The sequence below is a fragment of the Chlamydotis macqueenii genome, chromosome 4 (genome assembly GCF_036417535.1).
Source record: "Chlamydotis macqueenii isolate bChlMac1 chromosome 4, bChlMac1.mat, whole genome shotgun sequence".
Taxonomy (NCBI): Eukaryota; Metazoa; Chordata; class Aves; order Otidiformes; family Otididae; genus Chlamydotis; species Chlamydotis macqueenii.
Genome location: NC_141559.1, coordinates 45226972 through 45240972, shown reverse-complemented (window position 1 = coordinate 45240972; position 14001 = coordinate 45226972). Strand labels below are relative to the sequence as shown.

Below are 14001 nucleotides of genomic sequence, written 5' to 3'. Positions count from 1 at the left end.
GAAGGGCTCTCTAGGGTGTAACAGCCCTTATGGGAGTGGTGAGATGTGGGAGAGTCAGAGATGCTGCATTTTGTGACTTGACAAACTAGGAAAGCTACTGCCAGAAACTTGAGCACCCTTGCTGGGAAAAGGGTGTGTTGTCGAACTGGTCATTGGTTTAGACAGTCTGATGGTTGGACAAAAGATTGGCCCTGTATAACTCAAAAGCAGTTGCCTTCACTTAAGAAACATTGCACAGGGTGAAATATATTGAGAGAAAATTCAGCTTCTCTAATTGTTTCTAATTCTGTGCCTTTTTAGTGGATATCTTTGTTTATTCTTGTGAAGTATTTGAGTGATGTACAAAGAGTTGGTGCTATGAGCAGGAGCAATTCTGTTGTCAGCTCTGTACAGATGAAAAAAAATTGAATAAACCTATGGTGATGGAAGGAATTGAACTGGATATCCTCTTTCTGTGGTTTTCTTGTTATTGAGGATCCTCCTCAATAATCCAATAGGTGAGCAAAAGGAATTGTGAATATAGATGTAACCTAGGATTGACATTGTAATGTACTCAGAACAAAAACATGAAACTGTACAATGAATTAACTGCTTAATATTTCATGTTAATCAGATGGCATTTCTACATTTAATAGGTCAAGTAGCAATAAGAAAACTCAGAAGTTGGATTAACCTATATCCTTTCACAGATTTTCTGACGTTATGGGTTGTTGTACTTGACCTTATCTCTCTTTGGCCTGCAGTCTTTAATCTTCAGAAGTGTTTCTCAAGAGTAAAAGATTTCTTTTTGCTTTCTTGATATAGTATATTAACACACAACATTCTTTTCTTGTAGGGTGCTTCGAGTGTTGCATCAAATGCCTGGGAGGTATTCCCTATGCATCTTTGATTGCTACCATCCTGCTGTATGCTGGAGTTGCACTGTTCTGTGGTTGTGGACATGAAGCGCTTTCAGGAACTGTCAACATTCTGCAAACCTACTTTGAGATGACAAGAACTGCAGGAGATGTTATTGATGTCTTTACTATGTAAGTTGCTAGTTTCTTTAAATTGTTTCCTTTTAAAACTGCTGAAAAAATCCACACAGGATATAAATTTGACTCAAGAAAATGCGTTGTAATGAAAATCACAGAAAGAATTATTTGGATAAGCTCAGCAGATGAAGTTTGGACAGAGCTGATATTTTTACTATTTACAAGGAGTTTGTAATACTATTTAATATCTCAGAGTTATAATTCAGTTTATTACTAAATATTGCTTCATACAATATTGATTAAATTGTTCCATACATGCTTGCTTTTAGCCTTTTTATCCTGTGATAATATCTTTGCTGAAATGTGTAAAAATTTTTTTAAATCTCTGTACTCTAAATAGATAAAACAGGAGTGTATGACAACTAACAGATTAGTTCTGAGAATAAATGCAATAAAGAAGTAACTGAAGAGCTGTGTAGAACCATGAGACTTGAAATGTCAAAAGCCTATTGCCTCTGATTTTCATAGAATTCATCTGTTTTGGAGGTTTTATGCTTTGCTACTCTTGAAAACCTATTTCTGGAAGGCCTTTGTTTTGTTGAGTCTCTCCTTCCCTTTGGTAAATTAATTACATTTAACTAAGTTTACTGTAATCTGAAATTAAATGACATATTTTCTAATCTTATTGATTCTTTAAAATATGATTTTCTTAGATATTTGAAATCCAGATTATTCTCTAACTGCTAATGGTCATCTCTAAAGCTGAAGAATCCTATCCTCAAATTTGTAGGCCTGTTATTTGATGAATGTCATAGTTTAGCCCCCACTCGGGGTGCTGAGCCCCACACAATCGCTCACTCACTCTCCCCATCCTCCGAGGGAACAGGGGAGAGATAACATTACAAAAGGCTTGAGGTCTGAGATAAGGACAGGGAGTGATCATTCAAGTTACCATTAAAGGCAAAGCAGGCTCAACTTGGGGAAACTAATTCAATTAACAATAAAACTGAAGTAGTGTATTGAGAGACAAAAGCAGATCTTAAGAACAACTTCCGGGATTATATCAACCTCCTCCCTCCCCTGAGCGGCACAGGGGGGGTAGGGAATGGGGGTTGCTGTCTGTTCTTCTCACATTGTTTCTGCTGCTCCTTCCTTCTCAGCGGAAAACTCCTCACACTCTTCCCCTGCTCCAGTGTAGGTTCTCTCCCATGCACGGTCTGCAGTCCTTCACAGCCTGCTGCAGCATGGGTCCTTTTCCACGCAGTGCAGTTCCTCAGGAACAGACTGCCCCAGCATGGGCCCTCCATGGGGCCACAGGCTCCTTCGGGCAACTGTCTGCCCCGGCGTGGGGTCCTCTACGGGCTGCAGGTAGATCTTTGCTCCTCTGTGGACCTCCATGGGCTGCAGGGGGACAGCTTGCCTCACCATGGGCTGCACCACGGGCTGCAGGGGAATCTTGGCCAAGAGCAGCATTACTCCTCCCCCTCCTTCTTCACTGACCTTGGTGTCTGCAGCCGTTCCTCTCACAGGAAATTCTTCACAATCAGACTCAGGCAGACACCTCTCATATTCTCTCATATATCTTCTCCCTCTCCTCTTTCTCTCCTCTCGGCCAGGCAGAGTCCTGGGTCCACTGGTCAAAAGGGAAACTTCTAGCAACTTCTCACAGAAGCTGCCACTGTAGCCCCCTCTGCTACACAAACCCAACACAATGCTTTTTGGAGAAGTGAAGTGATTTGATCATCCATCAAAACACTGACCTTTTATGATGGGAAGTTGCACCATAATGGCAACTCAGTGCTTAGTAGTGGTCCAAAAGGAAACCAAGTACCAGGACCTACGGGGAAAATCATAGAGAAACAGAGAACATACTTACACCATTGTATAAATCCATCTTTCATCTCTATCATTAATACTGTGTACAATATTCGCACCTCAAAGAAAGCAAAAAAGTATTATTAGCGTTATAGAACAGAGGCTATCTGGGTAAAATTTGAGTACAGTAGAACTCTTCAATCTAGAAAGAGGGATTAAGAGCTATTGGGCTAGAGGTGTGTCAATTCACAGTTTTATGAATAAGGTGTGCAAAGTTAAATTGTCTTTCTCTTCCAGTACAAGAAGTTTGAGGTATAGCAAGAAACTAGTCAGCACCAAGTTCAGAAGGTGCAAGTGATGGTTGTTCAATTGTTGTATAGCAGACCTGTGAAGCTAGTTGCATATTGTGGATGCCAAAAGCTTATATGGGTTCAAGGGCAGACTGGATAATCTTGGAAAACAAATCCATTGATGGCTTCTAATGGCATACAGACTTATCTAGCTCAGGAAGAAGTCCCAGAGGCTAGAATAGCATTGAGGGTTGTGCTATCAATTTGCCTGCTCTTACTTTTTTATATTCATTGCTTAAGACAGGAAAATGGACAAGTTCTATATTTGATCTGACCTGATACCACTAGTTTCATGATAGCTAGAAACAAAATCTTAAATCTGTTAACTTGTGTAGTGCTATACTATCAAAACCCTTTCCAAAGCTTCTTTGTGAATATTAGCTCTATTTTTTTTTTTGTGGAATTAGTAGCCAGAAGGGAGAATGTACCAGATAAGTAGGCCACTGCTATGCCATATCCAAATTTTTTCTAAGGACTGAGGAATTTAGGTGTTCTTGTTTAATAATATATTGGGTTCATGGGAAGTGTGTGACTTCTGCTTTGTCTTTTTTGGCTTCTCATTTAGAATAATGGGTCTGACTTGACTTGGCGGCTAAGGTTCATTGTTATCCTGAATGAGAGATCAGTCATTTTATTAGGCTCTAACTTATTTTATTAGTCCCTAGGAAGCCATTAGTGCAGAACAGCCACAAATCGATGCTCTCTCTTCATAGCAAGTTTTCCAGCTTCCCTCTGTCAAACACTTAAGTGAAAATATCAGTCAGTCAGGAGCCATAGTTCAAATGCATATAATTCACTGGAAATGATTAAGGAACTGTAAAGGTGATTTTTTTTTCCCTTGGCATTTAATTGTTTGGCTTAGTTAGTAGCTTTTTGTTTTATTTGTGTTTTTTTTTTGTTTTCTTAAAGATATGCTAAACCCAGTTCTTTCCTTGGCAGAAGTACCGGAATCAAAATTTCAGTTTATTCAGATGTGAAAGATGTCTCTAAAGTTATGTTTTAAACGGTGGAGGAGCAAATATTTTGACTAAAAGTAAAGAGCCATTGCTTTTAACTGGGTAAACTAGGTGATTCTCAAATAAATTTGCACATGTTAATTTTCTACCTGCTTAAGTAGATATTGCTCTGCTTTTTAAAATAATTTTGTAGGGAGAATAAATGTTTGATATTTTGTCACAACTATTGAATAACAGTTGGTGGTACAACGGTAATTATATTGCTTTGAAAGGCCAAAAAGCAGAAAGAAAAAATATGTAAGTAGAAACAAACAGTGCAGTGCCTACATTCTTAAAACTATACATATTGAAATGGAAATAAAACCTAGTTGTTTGTTGTTCTGATTGGAAATAATAAGAATTTTTTAAAAAAATGTAACAGTATGCCCTACTAAATTATACTTTTTTTTAAGGTTATTTAAGACTTTTTGGCTTTTAATGCTTCTAGTGCTGTGAAGTGTCTTAGGCTGACCTGGAGTTCATCCTTGTGTGATAAATGTGCTAGGCAGACGGTGCAGTGGAGTGAAGCGCACAGTGGAGTTTGATTCTGTTTAATCACACTTATGACTTCTGTCTATATCTTCATTAGCACAGTGGATTTCAGATGTCATTCAGAATAAAAATCAATACCTATCTGAGAGCTACTTATGTGGGTGGTAAGAGATAAGGGCTTTTTTAACTGTACCTACAACTGTGTGTGTTCTGAATTAAAATAATATAGCTCACAAGCCACCTTGTATCTTTTATTTGTGTCAATACAGCTACTCATTGCATTTTAAAACAAGCTGCAGACCCTTGTAGAGAAAGTAGGGCATAATGAGGGTGTAAACAAGATCTGAAACACTCTTTCATTACCTAAAATAAAAGTAAAAATACCTCAGTCCAACAAAGCCATTCAGAAATGTCCGTATCAATGTCCCTGAGGGCATTAACAGCCCTGACTGTCCCTGCCTGGCCTCCCCTGGGGCCTCTCTGCAACCTGCCTGTGGGCCAGGGCCCCATTTCAGTGCAGCCTGAGGGTCTCAGTCCATAACCAGACTCACCTGGCTGTGGGCTTGGGGTTGGGGTTGGAGTTGTCCTGGCTGCCCCATGGCTGCCCTGCTCTCTGGCTAGGGTGCTGGGGTGGTCCCTGGCTGCCCCATGAGGAGCCCTTGTCCCATGTGGTGCTTAGATGTTTGATGAAAGATTAATTAATTAAGAAACTGCAATAGACTTCAAAGTTCCTGTCTTGGTTTCAGCAGAGATGGAGTTAATTTTCCTCTCAGTAGCCAGTGTGTTTTGGATTTTGTGTGTGAAGAATGTTGATAAACACCCTGATGTTACCAGTTGTTGTGAATGAGACCAAGGACACTGTCCTGCTTTCCAGGTCTCGCTAATTTGCAGATGCAGGAAAGTGAGAGAGACAGACAGAATAATTTACCAAAACTGACCAAAGAGAGTATTCCATGGCATAAATGTCATGCTCAGTATATAAGCGGGGGTTGCCCGAGGAGGGGGCATCTCATCTCTCTCTCACTTGCTGGCATTGCTCTGTATCTTGCTGGCTCACTTTTGCTCCTTTGCTTGCTGCTCATGTTTCGGTGATCGCAGCTTGGGACAGGCTGTATCAGTCATTTGGACATCCGGTGGTGAGAAATTGTGCATTGTTCATTTTGTATATTTTAGTATCCTTATATTTTGTTATTGTAGTTTTCCTTTTCTATTCTAATAAACTGTCTTCATCTCAACACATGAGTTTTCCTTTCTTTCCAGTTCTCTCCCTCATCCCACTGGGGAAGGGGAGGGTGAGTGAGAAACTGTGTGTTTACTGGGGCTAAACCACCACAGTCCCCTTGGAGGGCTCTGCCCTTGGAGATCCAGCCAAGAGTAGAAGCTCCATGGGCCAGAAGGGGAAGTCTGAGTTCTGGCCCTGCAGAGTGGATGTGGCCCCTGATTCCAGCTCCCTAGACTCTGAGTCCAGCTCTGAGTTCAAATAATAGATACCAGCTGCAGTTAATGACTGCTTTGGAAATACTAATAAGTAGTAAATATTTATAATTTTTAAAATAAAGAACAAGTTTTGCAACTAGTTTTAAAATTCCTTAGATGCTAGGCAGTTAGATCCATTTTTTTTTTCAAATTTATGATTTTCTTTCTAAGTTAAAAGAAAGGAATGATTGTGGTCAATAATTCTGAGATATCAGAGACATCCTGGAGAGATGCTGAGCAGGGTAGACATAGTGCTTTTACAGCAAAGGTTTACAGTAAAGAATACTCTTTTTCTTGCTTGTTTTGAGGGGGAAAAAAAACTAAACCAAATTTGGCCTATAATAGGGTGCTGAAAACAACAGTTTATAAAAAGTAACGATGATTTGTAAAAAAAAAAAACACCATTATTTCAGCCTGCCTTGAATATTTCCAGGGTGATGCAGGTAAAACAGATACTCTAAGCTCTTGAAAACTGAAATTAATCAAATGTATTCAAATTAATGAGAACAGATACTCTACAGACAGGTATTCCTTATGCAGAGAGCATGTCTTAAAAAATCACAAAGCTGAATGAGATAGACTCTTCTCTCTTTAGTCATTTCTAAATCCATGAACCTGGAATAAATTGGATGGTTCTTAAAAAAAAAAAACCCAAACATTTGGAATTATCAACAAGTGGTGTTTTTGTTGGGACTAATTGCCAATTATATGGCTTTCTGAATCACTTTTGTGAAACTTCATTCCCCCTAGTCCCAGACTTCTTCACTACCAACATTATCACTGTTGTAATGGCAGCTGCTTTTTTTTTTTCTTTTTTTTTTTTCCCCCCAAGTGAAGAAAGGCCTGTCTGGGGATTTAATGTAGGGAACTCATGAGCTGTTGTTTGGGATGTGGATTCCTTCAGTGGATGTAGAGAAATTATCTTAGAAGTTATTTTAGTTCCTTGTGATTCAAAGGGATCCTAAGAAAATATATATATTTTTTTAAATTATCCTGAAAAATGTCTTTATGATATTTTAACTGTAAGAGGTGAAAGGTCCATGTTGCTTACTTTGTCAGTTTACCAGCTCCGTAGGCTGAGTAATCTGCTTGAGGTAGATGCGGTATTCAGTCATTCTTCTAATAACTTAATAAACTGCAGTTAACACAATATCTACAAAGTAGTGGGTATAACTAGATTTGCTTACTTAATCACTGGTTTTGACAAGATTCTGAAGTCAGCAGAAATAGATGTATGATTATCAAACGTAGTGCATGAGCTAGATTTTTATACTTTTCTGGTGTTTGAAACAAATTCCAAAAGATGTTTTTTAGAAAATCAACAGCACAAGGTACATTTGGTGTATTTCCCAACAGCATCTTTTCACAGTTCTTTCTCTTTAGTATGCAAGGCCAGTTAGTGCCATCTGTCACATGTTTGTGATATATAGGCCACGGAACAAGGGAATCATGCTCTTAGAGTGGAAAATGAAGAAATCTTCCTGATAGAAACATTAACAACATTTTCCTACTACAGCCAGAGCTAATTCAGGTTGTTGTAAATTCACTTCCTTTTAAAGGTGTGAAACCAAATAGTAAACTAAATGAAATTTCAGTCTGTAAATCTGTTGTCGCTATCTTCTCTGTTGGAAGTGCCACAGACACTCTACTAGAGCCAACTTCTTACAGCTAGAAATTTCCTTCCTTTCATAATGTGAAAGCCTGTGTTTCAGATGCTGTTCTGTCCAAGTTTGATGCTTGTTGATAACCTTCCTGTTAGTCAGTCTACAGTAGTTGTTTATTAAAAGGATATTATTTAGTAACATACATATGTATGCGCAACTGTTTTCTCTTGAGGAAAAACAAAACAGCAGGCGTAGAAGCTTTTATATCCCCCTTCTTCCTGTTTGAAACCAGTGTTTTGAGAGGCAGATAAGTGGATGTTATTCTGATCATCTGCTGTTCTTTGGTTTTGTTGGCCTTGCAGCTATCACAAGTTAATATTTTTAGTACTACCAATATTAATTGTTATCCTTAATATTATTACACTAATATTAATGGAATACCATAAAAGGTATTAAAGTGAGACCTGTAGTAAATGCTAGCTGATATGAAATACTATATTTATAAATATTTGCATTAGACCTTATGATGGTTCTGTTTTAGTCATCTACTTAGTAAGCAATAGTACTAATCTGGTTTTCCCTATACATGTTTGTTCTGTTACAAAAGCTTGGTATTCTTTAAGTGTGAACTTAAATTATGTTTTAAACACTATTTGTATTATGGGAAACAAAACATGTAAGGCTATATATCAGAACAAGCGATTGCTAACTTAGATAGAGCTGTGTATGTCTGGAAACAGCAACCATTCTAAAGAGCCCTGACAGATGACCCCACTGGTTTTGTAAGGAGAAGATTCGTCTGGGCATCAATATAGCTACCTGAGCCTTTGAACAGGAAGAAGAGACAAGGGAGACGTGGAGATGTACACAGTTTGCATATGCCAAACTAACAGGATGACTGCCTGTAGCTGAAGTCCAAGCTTGTACAGTCATTTGTTTTGAGATGTATACTGCCTTTTTGGAGACGTACGCTGCCTTTTAGTGAGGATTGTTTCCACACTCCTGATTATGTAATAGTATCTAAGTAGTTGTTTAAACAATAGTTTACTTTTCCTTTGTATGTCAAATTAATATATTATCTAGGGAATATGATCTAAAGTTTTTAGCTTCAAATCTGTAAAATTAGCATTAAAAGGTTATTGTAAAATTATAGTTTTAGATTAAAAATAATTATTTTTAAAGTATGCTGCCTTAGAAGTATGTTTGGCTTTATATCATAGATTTTGGTTGCATTTGATACCTCTAAAAGTATCTGAAAAAAGTTATGTGTTGTAAGTATCAGCAAAAATATTTTATTACAAAGTATTTTGCAAATGCGATGCTTGGAAACTGTCCTAACCCCCCTGAATATTATTACATTGATACATGTGAAGTGTAGTTTCTTCTATGACAGCAAATAATTTTCAATTAATCTTATTTCACCTAAGTATTGTAGAAATCCTAGCTTGATCTGTAATACAGTGTGTCTACTGTGTATGCTGCATAGGCTGATAATCATCGTGCACTGTGAAAAATGGACAACAGTGGGCTGAGAACTGCCTTATTCAAACCTTCTTTTGTAATCTGCAGAAATCTGTTCTCTTGGTATTTTAGAGATGTAAGCTCTGAAGATGTAGTCCAGAGTTAAGCGGAGTAGTCATATGGCTAGCTATAAATTAGAAAGCAGTGTTAGCACAATAAAAAATGATTGGTAGACTTAAATACTTGCTGCTAATAACTTGCTGTTCATACAGTATTTATTTCAGGGACTTGTTTTGGACTCAGTCTTGCCTAATACAATGGACTGAACATCCATTAGTGGCTGGAGTGCAGTAGGAGCACTCCTGAAGAACACTTCCCATTTAGCTAAATTGGAAAGGAATCCATGTTGTGCACTCTGAAAAACACGATGCAAACCGTATCTCAATAAGTGGGGACAGCTGCAAGGCTTGCTTAAAAAAAAAAAAAAAAAAATCAATTCCTGAGCCAAAAACACTAATAGGGATGTGCCTATAAACCCTACTGCTGTGAAGTGCATGCACCTAACTGAGAAGGGGACTTGCCAGACTCATCCGGAGAGCTTTAAACTAGTGTTGCTGGGGGAGGGGGAGCACAGTTCAGCCACTGCTGTCAGCATGGCGCCAGTGCCAGCACCAAGGGTCCAGAAGCTGAGGAAGGATCCCGGGTATGTGCAAATGAACTTAAACTGCAGTACAAAAGAACTCCCATGGGTTTGATGGACGGACACATGGGTTTGATGGACGGACCACTCGGTGGATAAGGAGTTGGCTGGATGGCCGCATTCAGAGAGTGGTGGTCAACGGCTCGATGTCCAAGTGGAGACCGGTCACAAGTGGCGTCCCTCAGGGGTCCATGTTGGGCCCGGCCCTGTTCAACATCTTTGTCGGCCACATGGACAGTGGGATAGAGTGCACCCTCAGCAAGTTCACCGATGACACCAAGCTATGTGGTGCTGTTGACACACTGGAAGGGAGGGATGCCACCCAGAGGGACCTTGACAGGCTGGAGAGGTGGCCTCGTGCCAACCTCATGAAGTTCAACCAGGCCAAGTGCAAGGTCCTCCACCTGGGTCATGGCAATCCCAGGCACAAATCCAGGCTGGGCGGGGAATGGATTGAGAGCAGCCCTGAGGAGAAGGACTTGGGAGTGCTGGTGGATGAGAAGCTCAACATGAGCCGGCAATGTGCTCTTGTGGCCCAGAAGGCCAACCACATCCTGGGCTGCATCAAGAGAAGCATGGCCAGCAGGTCGAGGGAGGTGATTCTCCCCCTCTACTCTGCCCTGGTGAGAACCCACCTGGAGTGCTGTGTCCAGTTCTGGAGCCCCCAGCACAAGAAGGACATGGACCAGTTGGAGAAGGTCCAGAGGAGGGCCGCGAAGATGATCAAAGGGCTGGAGCACCTTTCTTATCAGGACAGGCTGAGAGAGTTGGGGCCGTTCAGCCTGGAGAAGAGGAGGCTCCAGAGAGACCTGATAGCGGTCTTCCAGTACCTCAAGGGGGCCTACAAGAAAGATGGGGAGAGGCTGTTCAGCAGGGCCTGTTGTGATAGGACGAGGGGTAATGGTTTTAAAATAGAGGGAGGTAGATTTAGATTGGATATTAGGAAAAAAATTTTTACAATGAGCGTTGTAGAACACTGGAACAGGTTGCCCAGAGAGGTGGTTGATGGCCCATCCCTGGAAACATTCAAGGCCAGGCTGGATGGGGCTCTGAGCAACCTGATCTAGTTGGAGATGTCCCTGCTCCTTGCAGGGGGGTTGGACTCGATGACCTTTGAAGGTCCCTTCCAACTCTAACCATTCTCTGATTCTATGATTCTATGAAGTTAAATGTTTGTTTGCTGAGCTCGGTGATAAAAATAATTCTAACTAGGCTAATGAAAGTTCCCACTAGTAGCACACTTTGAGTTCTTGTACCTGGTTTTGACTATGTGTAGAACAATGAAGTTGTCTCTGCAAGGAAGGCCTGACTTTGGCCCATACGTCTAGTTTGTGTATTATGATTTGACAGGAACCACCAGAGAGAGCACTTACTTAAGGAAGCTGTTTCTGTTTCACTGGACTTGTTACATAAAAAGTAACACTGGACAAATATAGCATGATAAATATTAGATGCAGAACATAGGATATTAGATCTGATATCATTCAGTACATGCACTAAATTTGACAAAACATGCCAGCACCTGAGACCATGACCTTGGCAAGATTATACAGTGCTGGAAAGTCACAGCTGTATAGTGTAGCCTAGTGTTCTGTATTCTGTTAAAAGCAAAACCAGTAAGAATCTTTGTAAGTAAATTTAGACTGCCTGTGACTTGAAGCATTTGCAATAGACCTTTCTCAACAGGCGGTTCATTGTCATAGGAAATATCTTTTTCTCTTTCAAGTGCCTTTATTTCCTTTTTGGCTTGGTTTACTTTATAAACATGTACAATGGAAAGCATATATTCCAAGATATGCTAAATCTTGCTTCATGTGCCATGCAAAACTAAGATAACTAGCCTTTCCACAGGAGATCAGAAAAAGGTAAAATTAACTATTATCATCCCAATCTGGAGTTTTAGTTTCAAGTTGTTGGTCTTAGACTATCAGTATTTACTGGGTGTGACTCCAAGTTTACGTTTTAAATAACGAAATACAAATCCTGTGAAATGCTTTTGCCACATCTTTTTACACTTTATTGCTATGAAAAGTTCTCTGGGAATTCAGTATCCATAGTGCATAGCACCATTATGTAATTCTGCCAGAAATCTGCATGTTACTGTACACAAGTTCCAATCTTTTTTTGGCCTTCTTCAGGCAAAGAGGGCTCCAGATTTCTTCTGTAATTGGCATCTTCAAAAATGTTTCTTAGAAAATAGTCTTCTTAGAGGTGAGCAGACAGAACAAGCCTAGATTATCAGAAACAACTTTGAGAACCTGCCCTGTCCATATGTCATAGTAAGAATTTTGTGTTTTGGACTCAAACATTTCATGATTATTTAAAATCTTATGCTGGATCCTTTCTTGTTCCAAGAAAGTTACAAGATTCATAGGGGAGAAATGTGGTTTGCCCTGCTAATGCTTCTCTTCCATTAGCTTGTGAATTCTCTACTGCTTTTAGAGGTGCTCCATGAAATTGCGGCTCAACCGTCCCATTCCTAGGAAGCAACCAAACATCATGATTTAGGGTTGTATTCTGCATACCTGTAGAGAGTTGTATGCCACAAATTAATCTGTTAAAATCAATGGGATCTTATGTGACGCCAGCTGCTGTTCAGAGCAGAATAACAAAATCTGGCCTTTGCAGAATGTGAGTGTACCTTGAAATTATAGTATGATGACCTCTTCTTTACATAATCTTAACAGTTTGGCTTTAGTTTTGAGCAAATCACTAGTATGATTACATACAAATTTTTTTTTCCAGAAATACAGAATTAGAAGATTCTGTTTTATTTTTATTATGTTTTAATTTTACTTTGATAAAAAAATACTTTCAAGTCTTTGTTCCTCTTACTCTTTTTCTGCTGCTAATCTTTTCTCCTATTATCATTTCCTGACAAACTTTAGTTGAGCATTCTGTACTTCAAATTTTTTTTCTTTCCACCTAAAATTTAGAAGTTTAGACTCTGTATTAACTTAATTTCAGAAAAACACCTCATGGACCTATGCTGACAGTTTCTTACTAGTTTCATTTTTCTCTTCTCCACAGGGAGGCTATTTCAGTTTCCTTTACCTCATTCATGCTGTTACCTGGAGTTTTTTGGTTTTACTTTGCAGGTCGGATATGATTATTAATGAATCCTTCTTTTTCACTGCTGGCTGTATATTTTCCTTCTGAAGTTTGCCTTTGCTTGTTTCCTCCCTTTGCTAACAGCTCCCCTATGCTTCATGGTACAAACATCACCTTTGCTTAAACTGCTTAAGTGGGTAAGATAATGAACTTACACCAAGAAATTGTTCCCAGCTGGTTTACAGGAGCACCGGAGCACTTCTTTTAAAAACATCCGTGGGACATGGCTTCTGCATACCCTAAACAAACCTTGCTTGCAAACGTCCCCTCGTATCTTGTCTCTCTTCAAAAAACACATTTGGCAAACTATTTCTACTGCTTCTTGAGATAGCTTGAGGGGGCAGGTTGTTATCTCAGTCTCTCAACACCTTCTTAGGATCAATCCCTCAGGGGTCAAGAAGATCAGTGTGAAGGCGAGCATTGCTGTTTTACAGAGTAACTCATACTAGTGTGCATTCTAGGTCTGAATATCAACTATTCAAAGTTCCTTGTAATTGAAAGAAATAAATGAAAAAAACCCAACCTCCAAAACCAGGACCCCAATGGTCATGACTACATGCATTTCTCATCTTTCTAAATTGTCTATGCCAGCTATTAAAAAAGACAGATTTTAATTAGGAATTGTACTATGACAATCTAACTTATTAATACTTTGAAAGCTTTGATATTTTATTTTCCTTACTACTTTTTTTTTAGCTTGGAAATAGGTATAATTGCCTGAATCTACTTGCATTCAGAGAGTACAGATACAGTTTGCTGGTAATTCTGCGCTGTTCACCACCTGTAGTATCTGAATATCATTATCCGTATTTGGAGAAGTTATGTTATAAATTCAGGAAGAGAAATGTGAAGCAGAATGATAAATGCTGGAAAACTTGTTCCACAGTAATATCTAGTACTCTGGTGGGCTAGGCCAACCAAAACCTCTGTAATATTAGGCTTTTATTTCTTGTTCAGGGTGAAGTGTACACATACTTTATTTGCATAAAAAAATTTTTTTTGGACAGCATGAGAATCATGTGT

At 39.2% G+C, this 14001-nt stretch overlaps 1 protein-coding gene across 1 annotated transcript in view; it reads left to right on the top strand.

The window, feature by feature from the left end:
• Window positions 1-14001, top strand: part of GPM6A (glycoprotein M6A) — a 130535-nt gene that overhangs the window by 85160 nt on the left and 31374 nt on the right. The window contains exon 2 of the mRNA XM_086747389.1: window positions 836-1028. Coding sequence (XP_086603515.1) covers window positions 836-1028 — 193 coding nt within the window. The remainder of the gene's footprint in view (window positions 1-835; window positions 1029-14001) is intronic.